At 38.8% G+C, this 13,502-nt stretch overlaps 1 protein-coding gene across 1 annotated transcript in view; it reads right to left on the reverse strand.

Moving 5' to 3' along the window:
- The window catches only part of LOC140155484 (cell division cycle protein 27 homolog), a 34,228-nt gene extending 24,845 nt beyond the window's left edge, over nt 1-9,383 (reverse strand). The window contains exons 1-3 of the mRNA XM_072178349.1: nt 9,256-9,383; nt 7,105-7,180; nt 6,469-6,616 (exon numbers count right to left, since the gene is read on the reverse strand). Of these exons, the coding sequence (XP_072034450.1) occupies nt 6,469-6,616; nt 7,105-7,180; nt 9,256-9,279 (248 nt within the window). The 5' untranslated portion in view covers nt 9,280-9,383. The remainder of the gene's footprint in view (nt 1-6,468; nt 6,617-7,104; nt 7,181-9,255) is intronic.
- Between the last annotated feature and the right edge of the window lie 4,119 nt (nt 9,384-13,502).

Consider the following 13,502-nt stretch of genomic DNA (forward strand, 5'->3'; position numbering starts at 1 on the left):
ATCCGAAATATTGAATTTCAACTTTAGGCACATCTCTAGCAAGATAATTAAATACCTGTCACAAATAGAGGTCTTGAAATGTTACTTGCAGCGTTAAAAATGTGAATAGAGAACAAATCGGGTTCAAACATGCTTCAAAAATATAGGTAATTGTCAACGCCTACTACCAGAATAGCCGGAAGAGGGCAGACTTCATAAGGGAGTGTTCATAATATATTTTAGTGGGGGACAAAGAATTTGGAACTTATTTCGGGAAATGTCCTGGGTTTTTGGTTTTGTTTTTTTATTTTATCTTCCTGTTCGGGTGTTTGGTTGGCACATTTTCGGGCATTTTCATGCACTTCACAGGAGTTTTTTCGTGGCTTCTCTGTAGCTGTCGTGTGTCTTTTTCCCCACGTACAGGGTATAAATAATAAATGAATAATAATATATGAAAAAAAGAATCTGGAACTTCAACGTCAAAAAACAAAACAAAAACAAGACAAACTGTACCCTGCTAAAAATATCAACCCCTATCCTCTCTGAGAATAAAATAATAAGACTCCAACCTCACCTGCAAAAAATATTTTTTCGGGGCGGATAATTTGGGATAAGTTCGGGCCTATTTTATTGCGACAATTTTCAAAATCTATAAGGTGAAATGTGTCGTGGGGATGTGCGGCAGATTTGGGGTGCATTTTCAGCCATTTAGTTTAGACTCTGTTGTATTTTTAGCCATGATTTTTTTGACCCTCAGTGTCATGAAAATTAGGTTTAAGAAGGGTATTTTTCAATAATTTTCTCGAAAAAGTAAAAATTTGCGACTTTTTTCAGTCCAAAAGTTGATACAATTTTGGGTCTGTTTTATTCAAATTTGGTTTAAAATCGCATCCTTACCCAACTTGAGAAGGTTTCCCCGGGGTGTGTGCAAATTTGCAATTTATAGGCCTACACTCATCATTAGTAAGCCTAAAATCAAAGTGTTAATACCATTAACACTACCATGGCCCGCTTTTGTCGTGATGACTGGCTTCCAAAATGTAGGCCTATTTTAAATTATAAATCTGGTCCCGCTTAGAGGTGTGTTTTTACCCATGGAGGTCTCTCCCTCGGGTTCGTGGATGTGCCACAGTTTTGGGGTAGGCCTACCTTTTCAACGACTATGATGTGTGGGTTTACAGCGAAGACCAACTTTTGGGCGCATTTTGGCAAAAGTGCCCTTAAAAAGCGCCAAATTAGGCCAAATGTGGGTGACTTTGATCCTTGGTACAAATGTTTTGAAGAGACCCGCCCGAGGTGTTTTTATAAAAAAAATGGTCGGGCCTGCTAACGCTCCCGGAAGTAAGCATGGGTAGGCATACCAAAATGCCTTGAGACCCCCCCAACCCAGCGCCGGGACCTCCATGACATGATATTCTCCATGAGTCCACCAGAAAATATAAAAATATAACATTTTGATAGGCCTACTAGGCCTATATTTGTCTGTAAACCTTTCTTGTAGTTGTAGGCTACCGCGTATGTCTACCGTGATGACTGTAGCGTAGCTGCCGGGGGCAATTGCAAAATTGCCTATTTGGGCCCCCCGCCCCTAGTGCAAGGAAAGAAAGGGGGAAAGAGGGGGGGGGGGAAGAGGAAAAAAAGAGAGGGTGAGAGGAGGGGCAGAGAGATGGGGAATCCAAACGATATGCAATACAGCTCAATAGGCCTACCATATATTATTTATCAATAAGCCTGGCAAAATTGTCTATTTGGGCCCCGCCCCCAGTGGGAAAATTTGGTGGATTTGGGCCCCGCCCCATAGGGCCTACAGTCTTGCCCCTCCTGGAAAAAATCCCAGCTATGCCGCTGCGTGATGATGTTGCAAAGTTGCGGAAGTTCATTCATAAATTTCCCATTTCCACTCGACAACAACAGGCCAGCACGCTTGGCGCCAAGCAGTTGCCAAATCCCGAGCTAATCAGAGACATGTGCGTTTCTCTTTCAACAGAAAATATGTGACCATGTGATGTGACTGACACGATGTAGGCCTCACGCTTCAAATAATTATGCTCTCGGCGTCGAAAGTATGAAAATGGAAAATATTTATAATGAACACTCCCTTATTTAGCCACACCTCTGTTCCTTTCTCGGGTTGCCTGGTATATATCAGCAAAATCCTACACCTATCGCCTTCCCTTGGTAAAATCCCTGATAAAAACTCGTGATATTGAAATTGAATTTCAGCGCCAGAACTTCCGTCATTCTAGCATCATGGATGGATATGCAGTGGCGCGCTAGGGGGGCAGTATTTCCCCAATATTTTTCTTTCCCACTCAGTTTTTAGGCAAAATCCCCACAATTATGTAATTTTCCACTTTTTGCGGCAATTTAGTGCAATGATTTCCAACTTGTGCCCCGTCCGGCTCAAATTCACTTCCCCCATGCCTTGAAAAAATTCTGGTTCCGCCACTACGGGTATGGCCATAGCTAGGGGCTTTCCCACCCCACCCCAGTTGCCCTTGGTTATGCTGGACGATGAGAAATTTAGAGCTTGTTCAATTCCACCAATTTTAGAAATTTTAAAGGTATATACAGTGTATAGCCTATTAAAACGGATCACAGTCAAATAAAATATCGTAGGCCTAATAATTTTACCACTGGCATTTATTAAGCTGCTCACTTCTTGAAAATTATATTTTTTTAATCCCCCAAAATTAGTGGGTTTTTTTTTTAATGGGGAGTAGGCTTTTAAAAGCGAAATTCAAATTTGGCAATATTTTCCATTGCTTAACGAATTGATCTGCGTGAAAATGCCTAAACATGTGGCCAGAGCGGGATGAGTGGTATAAAAATCTTAACTTGTGAGAAAGGACGTAGGCCTATGGGGTTGTATGAGGCTGTGGATCACGAAATGCCCCTTTAATGTGTGCTAGGTAAAGTCATTCTTCCTCCCTTTCGACTTGCCAAAATTTATTCCTCCCCGCCCCGGCTTGCCAAAAAATTAATTTCGCGAGAGGCTATGCAATCAGTACCGGTATTAGCCTACTAATTAGGCCTATAAGCCAAAATTTCCAAGCGACTCGCTAAAAATCGCTTGCCTCCCGTCTCGCCAGCCAAAATCGCATCCGCACCCCTGGACTGCCAAATTTTTGTGGCCCCCTCCCCTTGGCCTGCCAAAATGCCCCCACCCCTTTGCATATGCCTAGGCCTATATGCCAATTTTTGGGATCCCCAATTTCCATACCCATACCTTAAATGGATTTCTAAATATCTACCTGGTGCAAGCGCAGCAAGCATGAAAATGTGCACATTTTTTTCAAGCGCCCTAACTACCCCCCACATTTTCCCCTCCCATGCACCAGGTTCATTGGCGCTAGATTTTAAGCTAGAAAATACCTAAATATTTTAAAATCCAAACTCGGCAACACCAGCGGCAACACCACAAATAGAGCCCGTCGTACATGTCGTGCACGTAAACAGCGTGTGTAAAAAAAAATGAGAGTGCCACTTTTGTCCAAAAAATTTGAATTTTGGCCTTGAGCAGCGACAATCAGAGGTAAGAAAAACACAGTATGACGCAGCTTGAAATATAGAATCACTATATCAATTTTGAAGTTTGTACTTCAAAGCACAAGTCAAACGAGGTGAAATGGTTCTAAAAAATATTGATTTCGCTGTATCTTTTTTATCGCTAAACTAGACAATTTGACAGCAGCTTAGTCGGAAAAATAGCAAATATCTCAATTTTCTGCTATCGAAATAAAAATTTAAATAGCACCTGCATATAGAAGAGGGTTTATAGAAATAATGTAGGTCAGAATTTTGTCTATGAAATCGTGCACGGAATTATTATTACTGGTTACAAAGCGACATACAAGTGGAGGCCATTTTACTTCAAATTCGCCAACATGTAAGCTTACTAAAACAAATCGAGACAAGCAATATCAAGAATGAATATGCACATTCTTTTATTGACTTGTTTGTAATGTCGTCGTAGTTCCCAACAAAATCGCCACTTCCACTGAGAAATTATGGCCTTGTTCCCAAAAAATCTTGATGCTCGGATATTGAAAAAAAAATTGAAATGTTTGAAAAGTACATTTCTTTTTTGAGCCAAGTGGAAAATTCAAGCATAATAATAACCCTTACACTTTCAGCTTTTAGACGTAGTTTATGCTTTTTCTCTCACGATATTTATTTCCAGAAATAGATAATTTTAAAGGGGGCTACATGCAGTCTCATTCTGGATCGATCATTACAAAGTTTAGTATAACCTTAATATGTAGATACAGCGATATTTTGAATTTTTGCCAACAAATTCCGTTCACAATTTTGTCACATCCGATTAATTTTCCAAATAGTATAATTTATTAACAAAATGTGGCAGAATTTTTCTCCTTGATTTTAAAAATCTCCTGCTATGAGCTATCTAATGACACCATTTAATGAAAACTCCTTCATCAACTTAGCTTGCAGATGTCATTTCAAAGTTTCCGTTCACATGTGTCACATCCATGGTACCTGTCACATCCAAAATAGTTTCTTCAAAGAACTAAGACAGGAATGGGACTAGGATGCCAGTTTGAAGTTATTTCATTACAGGTTTGTGGGGGATCAAAAGGCACAACAAATCTTTAATTCAGTATGCCTTCTTTAATTGTGACAGGAGATTCAAAAGCTTCAATTTCCGTTCACATGTCACATCCTCAAAATTAGTAGTTTTTAGGCCAAAATACTTAAACAACATGATATTTGACTTTCTAAAATAGGTTTATTATTTTGTACATGTCACATATGATTATTTCATAGCTTTGTCTTTGTCTTTAGAGGACAGTTTTGTATACAATTTACAGAAGCGGATGTGACATTTTCAATTGTGAACGGAACATTTCAGTAAATTATAAACATTTTGCTTGTCAAAAATATAAAGGGTCAGGAAAAAACGTTTTAGCATTGCTCAATTCAATAGAATCTCACAAAATATATGTGTTAGAAGTGCCCAAAGCTTATATTTTTGACAAGCAAACTGTTTATCATAATGAAACATTCCGTTCACAATTGAAAATGTCACATCCACTTCTATAAATTGTAAACAATGTTTTAAAATGAACACTAACACAGGTTGATATGTTTCAATATATCCCATTTAATTCACTGAGTGTGTGAAAACTCTTTGAATCATTATTTTCTAAAACATACTCTGCTTTACAGTGTGTGGTTTCCGTTCACATTGACATCAGTCACATCCAAAATTGCACAAACATCAGAATCTTGAATTTGACCTGTGTTTTCAAACTGGCTGATATTATTTGTGAACATTACCCATATTATGACCTTCAAAGCTGTGCAATATCAGAGGCATTCATTGATTATTAAAATTGTTGAGTAAACCTTTTCATGTCAATTTCCTTTTTACCACAAAATTACATTAAAGTGGCCATAAATTTGTCATTACACAACAAAATTTGCCCAAATTTGGTCAGAAGGAGCCTATGACATACTCGTTTATTTTAAATATCTATGATATATGTATTGGACAGTCAAAGTATAAATATACACTACTCAATATTGATCAAATTTGTTAAAAAATTACATAACATGAGATAATAAATCATAATTTTCTTCAAGAAGTAGCGAGATTTAAGCTGGGAAATGTTATTTTTATGAAAATCTGGTCTTATTTTAAAAATTAAAGTTTTAGAATATTTTAGCCTAAATTGAAGCTGAATTTTACTATATAACAGGCCAATTTTACAATTTTTTACCCCATTTTGGCCCAAAACATGGTGTTTTTTGGGCTAAACTGCCGCAAAAGGCAATTTTTGGGGCCCCCTAAATTTGGGGGCCCTGGGCCCGGGCCCATCTGGCCCAATGGTAAATCCGGCCCTGCGTGAGTGTGACTAATCTGAATTCTTTATGCCTGGGCATAAGGAGTGTCATGCAAATCAAATATATGGAACACAATCCAGTGGCGTAGCGTGTGTCATCACATTGGGGGGCACTGACCATGATTGGGGGCACCGGGTCTGACTGGGGGGGCACAAGCCATTTTTCGGCAATTTTCCTATGGGATTTTCTAATTTTTGCAATCGATTGGGGCACGTGATACCCCCTCCCCTGTGCCTATATGACGCCACGCCACTGACACAATCTCAACAATTTTAAATATAACCTTCAGGTTTTCTTCATTTCTTCATATCTTTGTAGATATTTCTGCAAAGGCAATGGTCCCAATTTATGAAACAAGTCAGGCTTTGCCGTTTGAAATTTGCAGGGGAGCTTTTAATCGCTCTCCGTGAGTGCTACAGGAGAGCACTAGGAGAGCATTTTTAGTGTACTGTATGTGGTTATTATTGTTACACCAAAGGTAGGCGAGCAATAAAAAGCTCTCCTCAGCTTTATTTGAGGGGAGTGATGGGGAGTAATCGCTCTAGCTCTCCTCAAACGGCAAAGCCTGCAAGTGACTTTTTAAGTCCTCAACAGATCTCCAAAATTACCTTAAAGACTTACCTATCCAATTCGAGGCAGCACCTTGCCATAAGATATCGACACTGTGCGGTGGGACAGCCCTTGGACTGAAACAGCGAGTACGCCATATTGGGCTTCCCTGACCTGTAATAACAGGTAGCCAGTAAAAATAAAGCCTCATCTGATCCCACTGTGCGAGAAAATAAAGATAGAACAAAATGACATTTGTTAACCATTACTTGTAACGTTCCAGAAAATACACTGAATAACCCAACCCTAATTAACGACATAGGACTATCCCATTTAAAATCCACACTACCCCTGTCATGCCTGTGGGAGATGTTGGAAATATCTTCCATAGGGGGGGGGGGGATTTCAAATGGAATGAACACATTAGCAGCTCCATTTGAAACTCACTTCTCAGAGGGTGCATGAAATGGAGCTGCTTAATGTGTTCATTATATTTGAAATTCATACTCCCCATGTGGTAGATATTTCCAAAATCTCCCACAGGGGTAGATTTAAAATGGATTAGGCCAATATATCAGATTAAGAAATTTTTTATTATTTTTTTGGGGTGATAACAAATTACTTGAAGATTATTTTGTGAGAATCATCATTCATCTTATCACCTTTTAGTTGGTCTTCATCCCAAGTCTGAATTTCAATATTTCTTACCTTCTGCAAACAACCTCTCTGCTAAGAATGTAGCGTCATTATATGCGTAATAGTTTAGGCACTGCCAAATAGCCGCCTGAAAATACAACAAAATCAGTTTGATGTGTCATAAGTCAAGCATTGAAGATGTACATTATAAAGGGTTCAGGGTTATAGCCACGCCGGTCGGGGGTAACCGGCACCGACCAGCACTAAAAAAAAAGATTGTGCCCAGAGCCAGCCCTCTAATTGGATAGTTAAATTAGCCAGCACTCAACTTGGGCTAGCTATAACCCTGAAAGGGTTCACAAAAATAATTCCCCCTAAAATTACAAAACATTTCTTTGCATAACTTGACAAACATTTCGTTGATTTGGAAAATTTAAAAACATGTGAATAAAGGAATCATTTCCCTAATTGCTTTCAGAAAAAGTTGCACTTTTCCGCATCCCTTACATTGTACATTTAATGTAAGTACACACTCACAATGTCAATGTTTTGATTGATTTAATGGTGTTTTTGTTTTCTTTAATTTATATGCATGCGATTACCCAGTCACCCATGCAATCATCTGCACAGTATAAAACAATGATTCATTGACATGTACTACATGTAGGTATTTCTAGGTTTTATTGAGCCGGTGTTTCAAAAATGATAAAATCAATTTAGGAGTTACATAACATTTCTTTGCATAACTTGACATTCATTTGGTTGATTTGAAAATGGGAGGGTAGAAAAATGATTCCTTTATTCACAGGTTTTTACATTTACCAAATCAACGAAATGTATGTCACGTTATGCAAAGAATTGTTTTGTAGTTCTAGGGGGGGGGGGTATTTTTTGTGAATGCTTTATTTGGGCATACAGTCTGTAGACATCCTCTCCATATTTAACTTTGCGGGAAAATTACTAATTGATCAAGTTAAACTGTAAACATTACATGTAAGGTAAATTTGTTCCTATCTTTATAAAATTACAGTACAATACAATACAGTATTACAGTCAAAGTGTCCACATGGATTTACGAAATAAAGTTTGACCCTTGCACTTACATCCGGTTCTTCATTAGGACTTAGGTTTTTCGCTCCACAGAAGTTGGATAGTAAACACCTTTATACCGGTACCGATTATTTTTCAAAACCAACGATATCAATCGTTAAGTAAGCAACAGAAGAAAATGGAATAGTGAAAAACATCTACATGTACCAACAGCATTGTATAATAATTGCTAATTTAGGAAATGTGTGCAACTTTCGGATGTGTGTATCACATAGGCCAGATATCTAGGACGAGAGAACAAGCTCATTTTATAACGACCAAATGATTATCATATTACTAGCCTACTAGGGTTCGATCTTCCTAGTTACTAGTCTAGCACTACATTTGTGATGCGATTGCCTGTCGTGATCGGCTATGTTTACTTCTGAACTTCCATTGCTTTACACAGTGTTTCGAAATGCTTTACTTAGCGAATCCGACTAGATTTTGAATGCAATGCAATGGGTCTCTAGCCTTCAATCATGTGACTGAAGCTATATCTGTGAGCAAATTCTTGGCCAGACTTCTCGAGCAACTTTTAAATCCTTTCAATGACCATGATGACCACTTACTGACTTAGTACAAAGCTCGAATTACTTGGGTGCACTGCACGCATGCACATGATATGATATCTCAGATGTAACGAGAATGTGCAAATGCCAACTGCGTGATGTTTTTGATTTTGGGGGAATTTTTAAATGCGATGTGGAATTCGGCTCGCAAATCACGATGCGTTAGGGAACTTTTGAGGTAAATACGACGTGGAATTTAGCTCAAATTTATGTATAGCACTTTTAGCTATGCATTTTGGAAAAGTGCATATTCCAGTTGATGGAAATTGCATCGCATTTTGCGATGCGATACCGTCGAATTCGACCGCTGACTGGTAGCTGTCAAGGGCGCTCGCGCGAATTGAAAGATTTGTTGCTTGCGAAAAAAAAATGTTAAAGGTCTTAAAACACACATTTGGTGCACTCTGCTTCCCATAATATTGTAAACAACGGTTGACTTCACTTCATTGTACATGGTACGTTGAATTCCGCAGACCGACAAAAATGGACATCCGGCGATAAATTTAGTTTTGTAAAAATGATATAAACACAATTGCTAAATGTGCAACAATCTCCCACCTACCTGAACCGGTTCCTGAACAACCATGTTTGATTATGACAAGGGCAAACTTAGTATATAATGTAATTATCTGCCAAATATGAAGAATAATTGCGAGGAAACGGACTATCTAATTTTCAGATGGTAATACGCCATTTTGAAAAAATTATTTTTGTTTTCCCAGTTGAACTCTAGAGGGCGCTACAAAACTGGAAAAGCAAAATAAAATTCTTTTAAAAAGGAATAGTAACCAGACACAAGTTAATCGGTTCAATTATTTCGAGGGGGGGGGGTCTTCGACAGTGGCGGCGCCAGGCATTTTTTTTCGGGGGGGGGCCATTGGGGGGCAAAGTGAATTTCAGGGGGGGCGGGCAAAATCAATAAAATTTGCACAAAATTGCTGCAAAAAGTGGAAATAAAGTTCGCAATTTTGGACCTGGGGCCACAGGGGTAGCCAGGCTCACATCACACACTGTAGGTGGCGCTATTCGTCCATAGGGAAGTGGAATGTGCCTGTACTGTCCAAAAATGGCTTTACTGTGGGGCTCAATGGAAAAAATTACTAAAAATTAATTTTGACAACCAAAACCTAAGTGATGTTGACTTATGTTGGTACTAGCATAATAATGGATTCATAAGCTATCACATAGTGTAATCTATGTTCCACCAAGTGGACACTCGTTAAAGCGCAAAAGCAATTTGTGTGTAAATCAAGACCATCCAAAACAGCTTTCTTACAGTAAAGAATAGGAGGTCATCTGGGGTCACATACAGTAGTGTGCATTGTACATGTGCCTGCTGTCACAATCTCACACACAAAATTTTGGGCAATTTGGTGACACTATATTTGTCTGTAACTTCAAAAGTATATGCACTAGAAACATGATTGACCCCTTATTGTTTAGGTAATTTGATTCTCTTTCAAATGAAAGAACTTTCAGCTAAAAATATTGAACTTCAAAATTTTATGAGCATACCTAACAGGGGGCAAGAGTTCTGACTGGGGGGGCATTTGTCCCCGTGCCCCCCCTTGGTGCCGCCACTGGTTTAAAAAAAAAAATTGTACGGGGATGTCAGGAGGGTGAAAGTGCATAGGAACAATGCCGGAAACTACGTCACGCTATTGTTCGACCTAGGCTACATATTTTTTAACGCATGCGTGTTCGTCAATACAGCTTTAGTCTCCTCCACCTTCGCAACACGGTACGTGGAGTGTCTGGAATCACACTGACGGCGGAGGAGAATACTAGCTGGTCAGACAGTTTAATTTTATCAAGCATATAATACCTGAACAATCACCGTCATTTGATCGATTTACTGCAGAATATATTGTATATTCAAAATATAATTTTAATATTGTAAACCTGTTAACTTATATATTTGTGTTCTAAAGTATAAGGACACGTGAATAAAATCATGTCGAAGACAAAATGGCCGCTAATCCGCCTATTGTCTAGACCTAGGATACATATTTCAACAGAGGGCAGCAGTCTAGGATGCCTATCCCTTTGTCTATTATTCCTGGGGGATGTGCGCAAACTTTCGGGTGGTGGCTTTTTCTATACCTACTTTTTTACTGTTTTTTCAAGTATCGGGATCAGTATACAAATGTTTCACAACAGCCCCCCAAAAAAAAAAAAAAAAAACACAAAATTTACCGCTTATGTTTGAGAACTTTTGAGGGCACCTTTTTTCAAAATAAGTCGTATTAGTCTCCACTGCCCACCCATCTTATATATTATACTTTGTCACTTTTCAAATGTTCTGTTATTTATTCGGAGTGCCGGATCAACATTTTTGTGGGGTATATAATGAACTAAAATTGTGCCAAATTAATAATTTTGAAGCCAAAAATTCATTTTTTTTTCTTCTAAATTTGAGCTCAAGAACTCAAATTTTCAGAGTTTGAGGCTCAATGAACTGGGGTATGATGCAAATTTGGATCTTAAGGAACTGCCGGAGGGCCTATGAAAGGGACCATTGACCGCCACACATACCCGTACCATGTGAGTGACCTCCGAAGGTATAACGTTACATCGTGCTAAATTTGTCATCATATTGACTATTCATTTGGTAAATTAGACCATGGACTGTAGTTTCTACAGTCCATGATTATACTTAGTGTGTTTAAGATATTGCTTTTGTTTTAAGTGTGCTGATACTTTTTTGCGCAGTATATAGGGTGATTCGGATAAGTATGGACTAGGCAGATATGATCAGTTATGTTGCCCTCATGTAGTTATCATTAGCACTAAACATCTGAGTCACTGAGTGTCAATGAATTTTCAAGACAACATTTCAGCCTCCATGTAGAAACTTTCTCTGTGAAATTGGAGCAATATTTTTTCATTTTCAGACCATTTTATGCAGTGTGAACAAATAACTTCCGGTTGCAGCCTGGGTTGCATCTTTGATTTAAAGGGAAAATAGTACCATATTTCCCTCATACTGGGACATGGATATTTGGCCATTAAACAGCCCTGGCCTCAGTCCAGTTGAAAATGTGTGGTCCATAATGGAAGAGAAAGTCTACTGTCCCCCACTAGCCACAAACAAGAACATGCTGGTAAAAACAATCAAGGATGCATGGGATTATGTGAAATTGGGAGGTCATACGAATGATACGCGTACGATTCTTCCAAATCTTCTCGAGGGAGAACGGGGGTGGAAGAATCGCTGCCACAAAGTGATAGAGAACCAGGGAGAGGAAAGTTCGTAAACATTCAGTTCTTCAGTCCATAAACTTCAAATAAAAGTACAGTGTTGCCACAATTCATCTAAATATATTGTGTTTGATTTATTTAAACATACTTTATAATATAGGTGGTCCATTCTTATCCGAAATGGAAAGGAGAAAGGAGAATGATCCAGATATGACTTGAGTAGCTCATGAACACTGAAAATTTACTGAAATACATCTTAAAAGTTAACTTGCAGATCATCATGCAGTTATTATTAACTACATGTATAAGCACACAACACAGGGGCACTCACAATAGGCAATTGACCCGTACTGGTAGCGCTGTGTTGTAGATATAGGAGATGAACTAGTTAGCGTCATATATCAAAAAGTATAAAAGCTATGATTTTATTATAGTACTTGCTCTATGTTTCAATTATTTATTCTTTTCAAAATATCTGAATTTTTAACCCGGTATAAGCTTTAATAACGGGGGACCATACATTTGTATGAGAAAGGAAATCTACATCTTATCCAAACTCCCGTGTTAATCCAATGCACATTTTGCTTCACCGAGCCGCCCTGACTTTGTCGCATTTGCAACAGGGGTGCCACGAAACCGTAATAGGTACAAATTTAGTACTTTCTGTCAATCAAGTATGGTTTATTTTCTACATGTCAATCTTTAAATTATTAGCATAGTCCTTATAATAACGGGGGACCGCCTTGATAAGTAAATGATAGCAAACCAGTGAAAAATACCCCAAAACTCAGTCAGTGGAGCTCCGCCCGTACATGTCAATAGCGTCATTATCGATTGGATTAGTCGACCGTAGCGGACAATTCGATCGCTCATTGGATTAATATTATCACGTGGTAAGAAATTTGCATTGGGTAATCGATTACTATAATGGTTTTAGTACTGCATATTTCGGTTTAATCTTCACTAATCGGGTTTATGGTTGAAAAGGTGACGGTGAATGAAATGATATGATAAAGATTTTGACCAGTTCTGTTGACCATAGCGACAAACGTCTCATTGAAATTGCTCGTTTGACCTTTATGTTCAATTTTGTGAATATTTCAAGAATGTACTAGTACGTATGTCAGCATTATGTGTTTACAATTAGAAACATTCAGTGAGTTTTGCAATACATTCATCTCAAAGCATCACCGGCATACAGCATGAAGACTCTTGTACAAGTACATCCTGCGCATGGAAAGCGTACTCTACACTGGCAGCAATATAGTGTTACGAGTCGTGCTGACCAAGGCCAAAATCACCTTTTACCCAAATTCACCCTTGCCCTTGCTGTATATGCTCGTACAATGAATCCAAATTTATTTCTTTGTAGACGTGGTAAAAAACCAAACGGTATCTCTTCAGAGCCACACCAGGCTGAGTCAGCCGAAGAAGGGCTAGAACGGGGTCAAAACTTTACATGATCCTCCGCTAGCTTGACTTCCTCGCATCCAAGCCTGTTCCCCAGATCCCAAGTTTGCGTTACCCATCCGACACCACGTGGAGGTTTGGGTTGAGTTGCCCGCGAGCAAATACTACCCGGTATGCCAGCTCTGCAGGCCTTGCCGG

This window comes from Amphiura filiformis, chromosome 6 (genome assembly GCF_039555335.1).
Source record: "Amphiura filiformis chromosome 6, Afil_fr2py, whole genome shotgun sequence".
NCBI lineage: Eukaryota > Metazoa > Echinodermata > Ophiuroidea > Amphilepidida > Amphiuridae > Amphiura > Amphiura filiformis.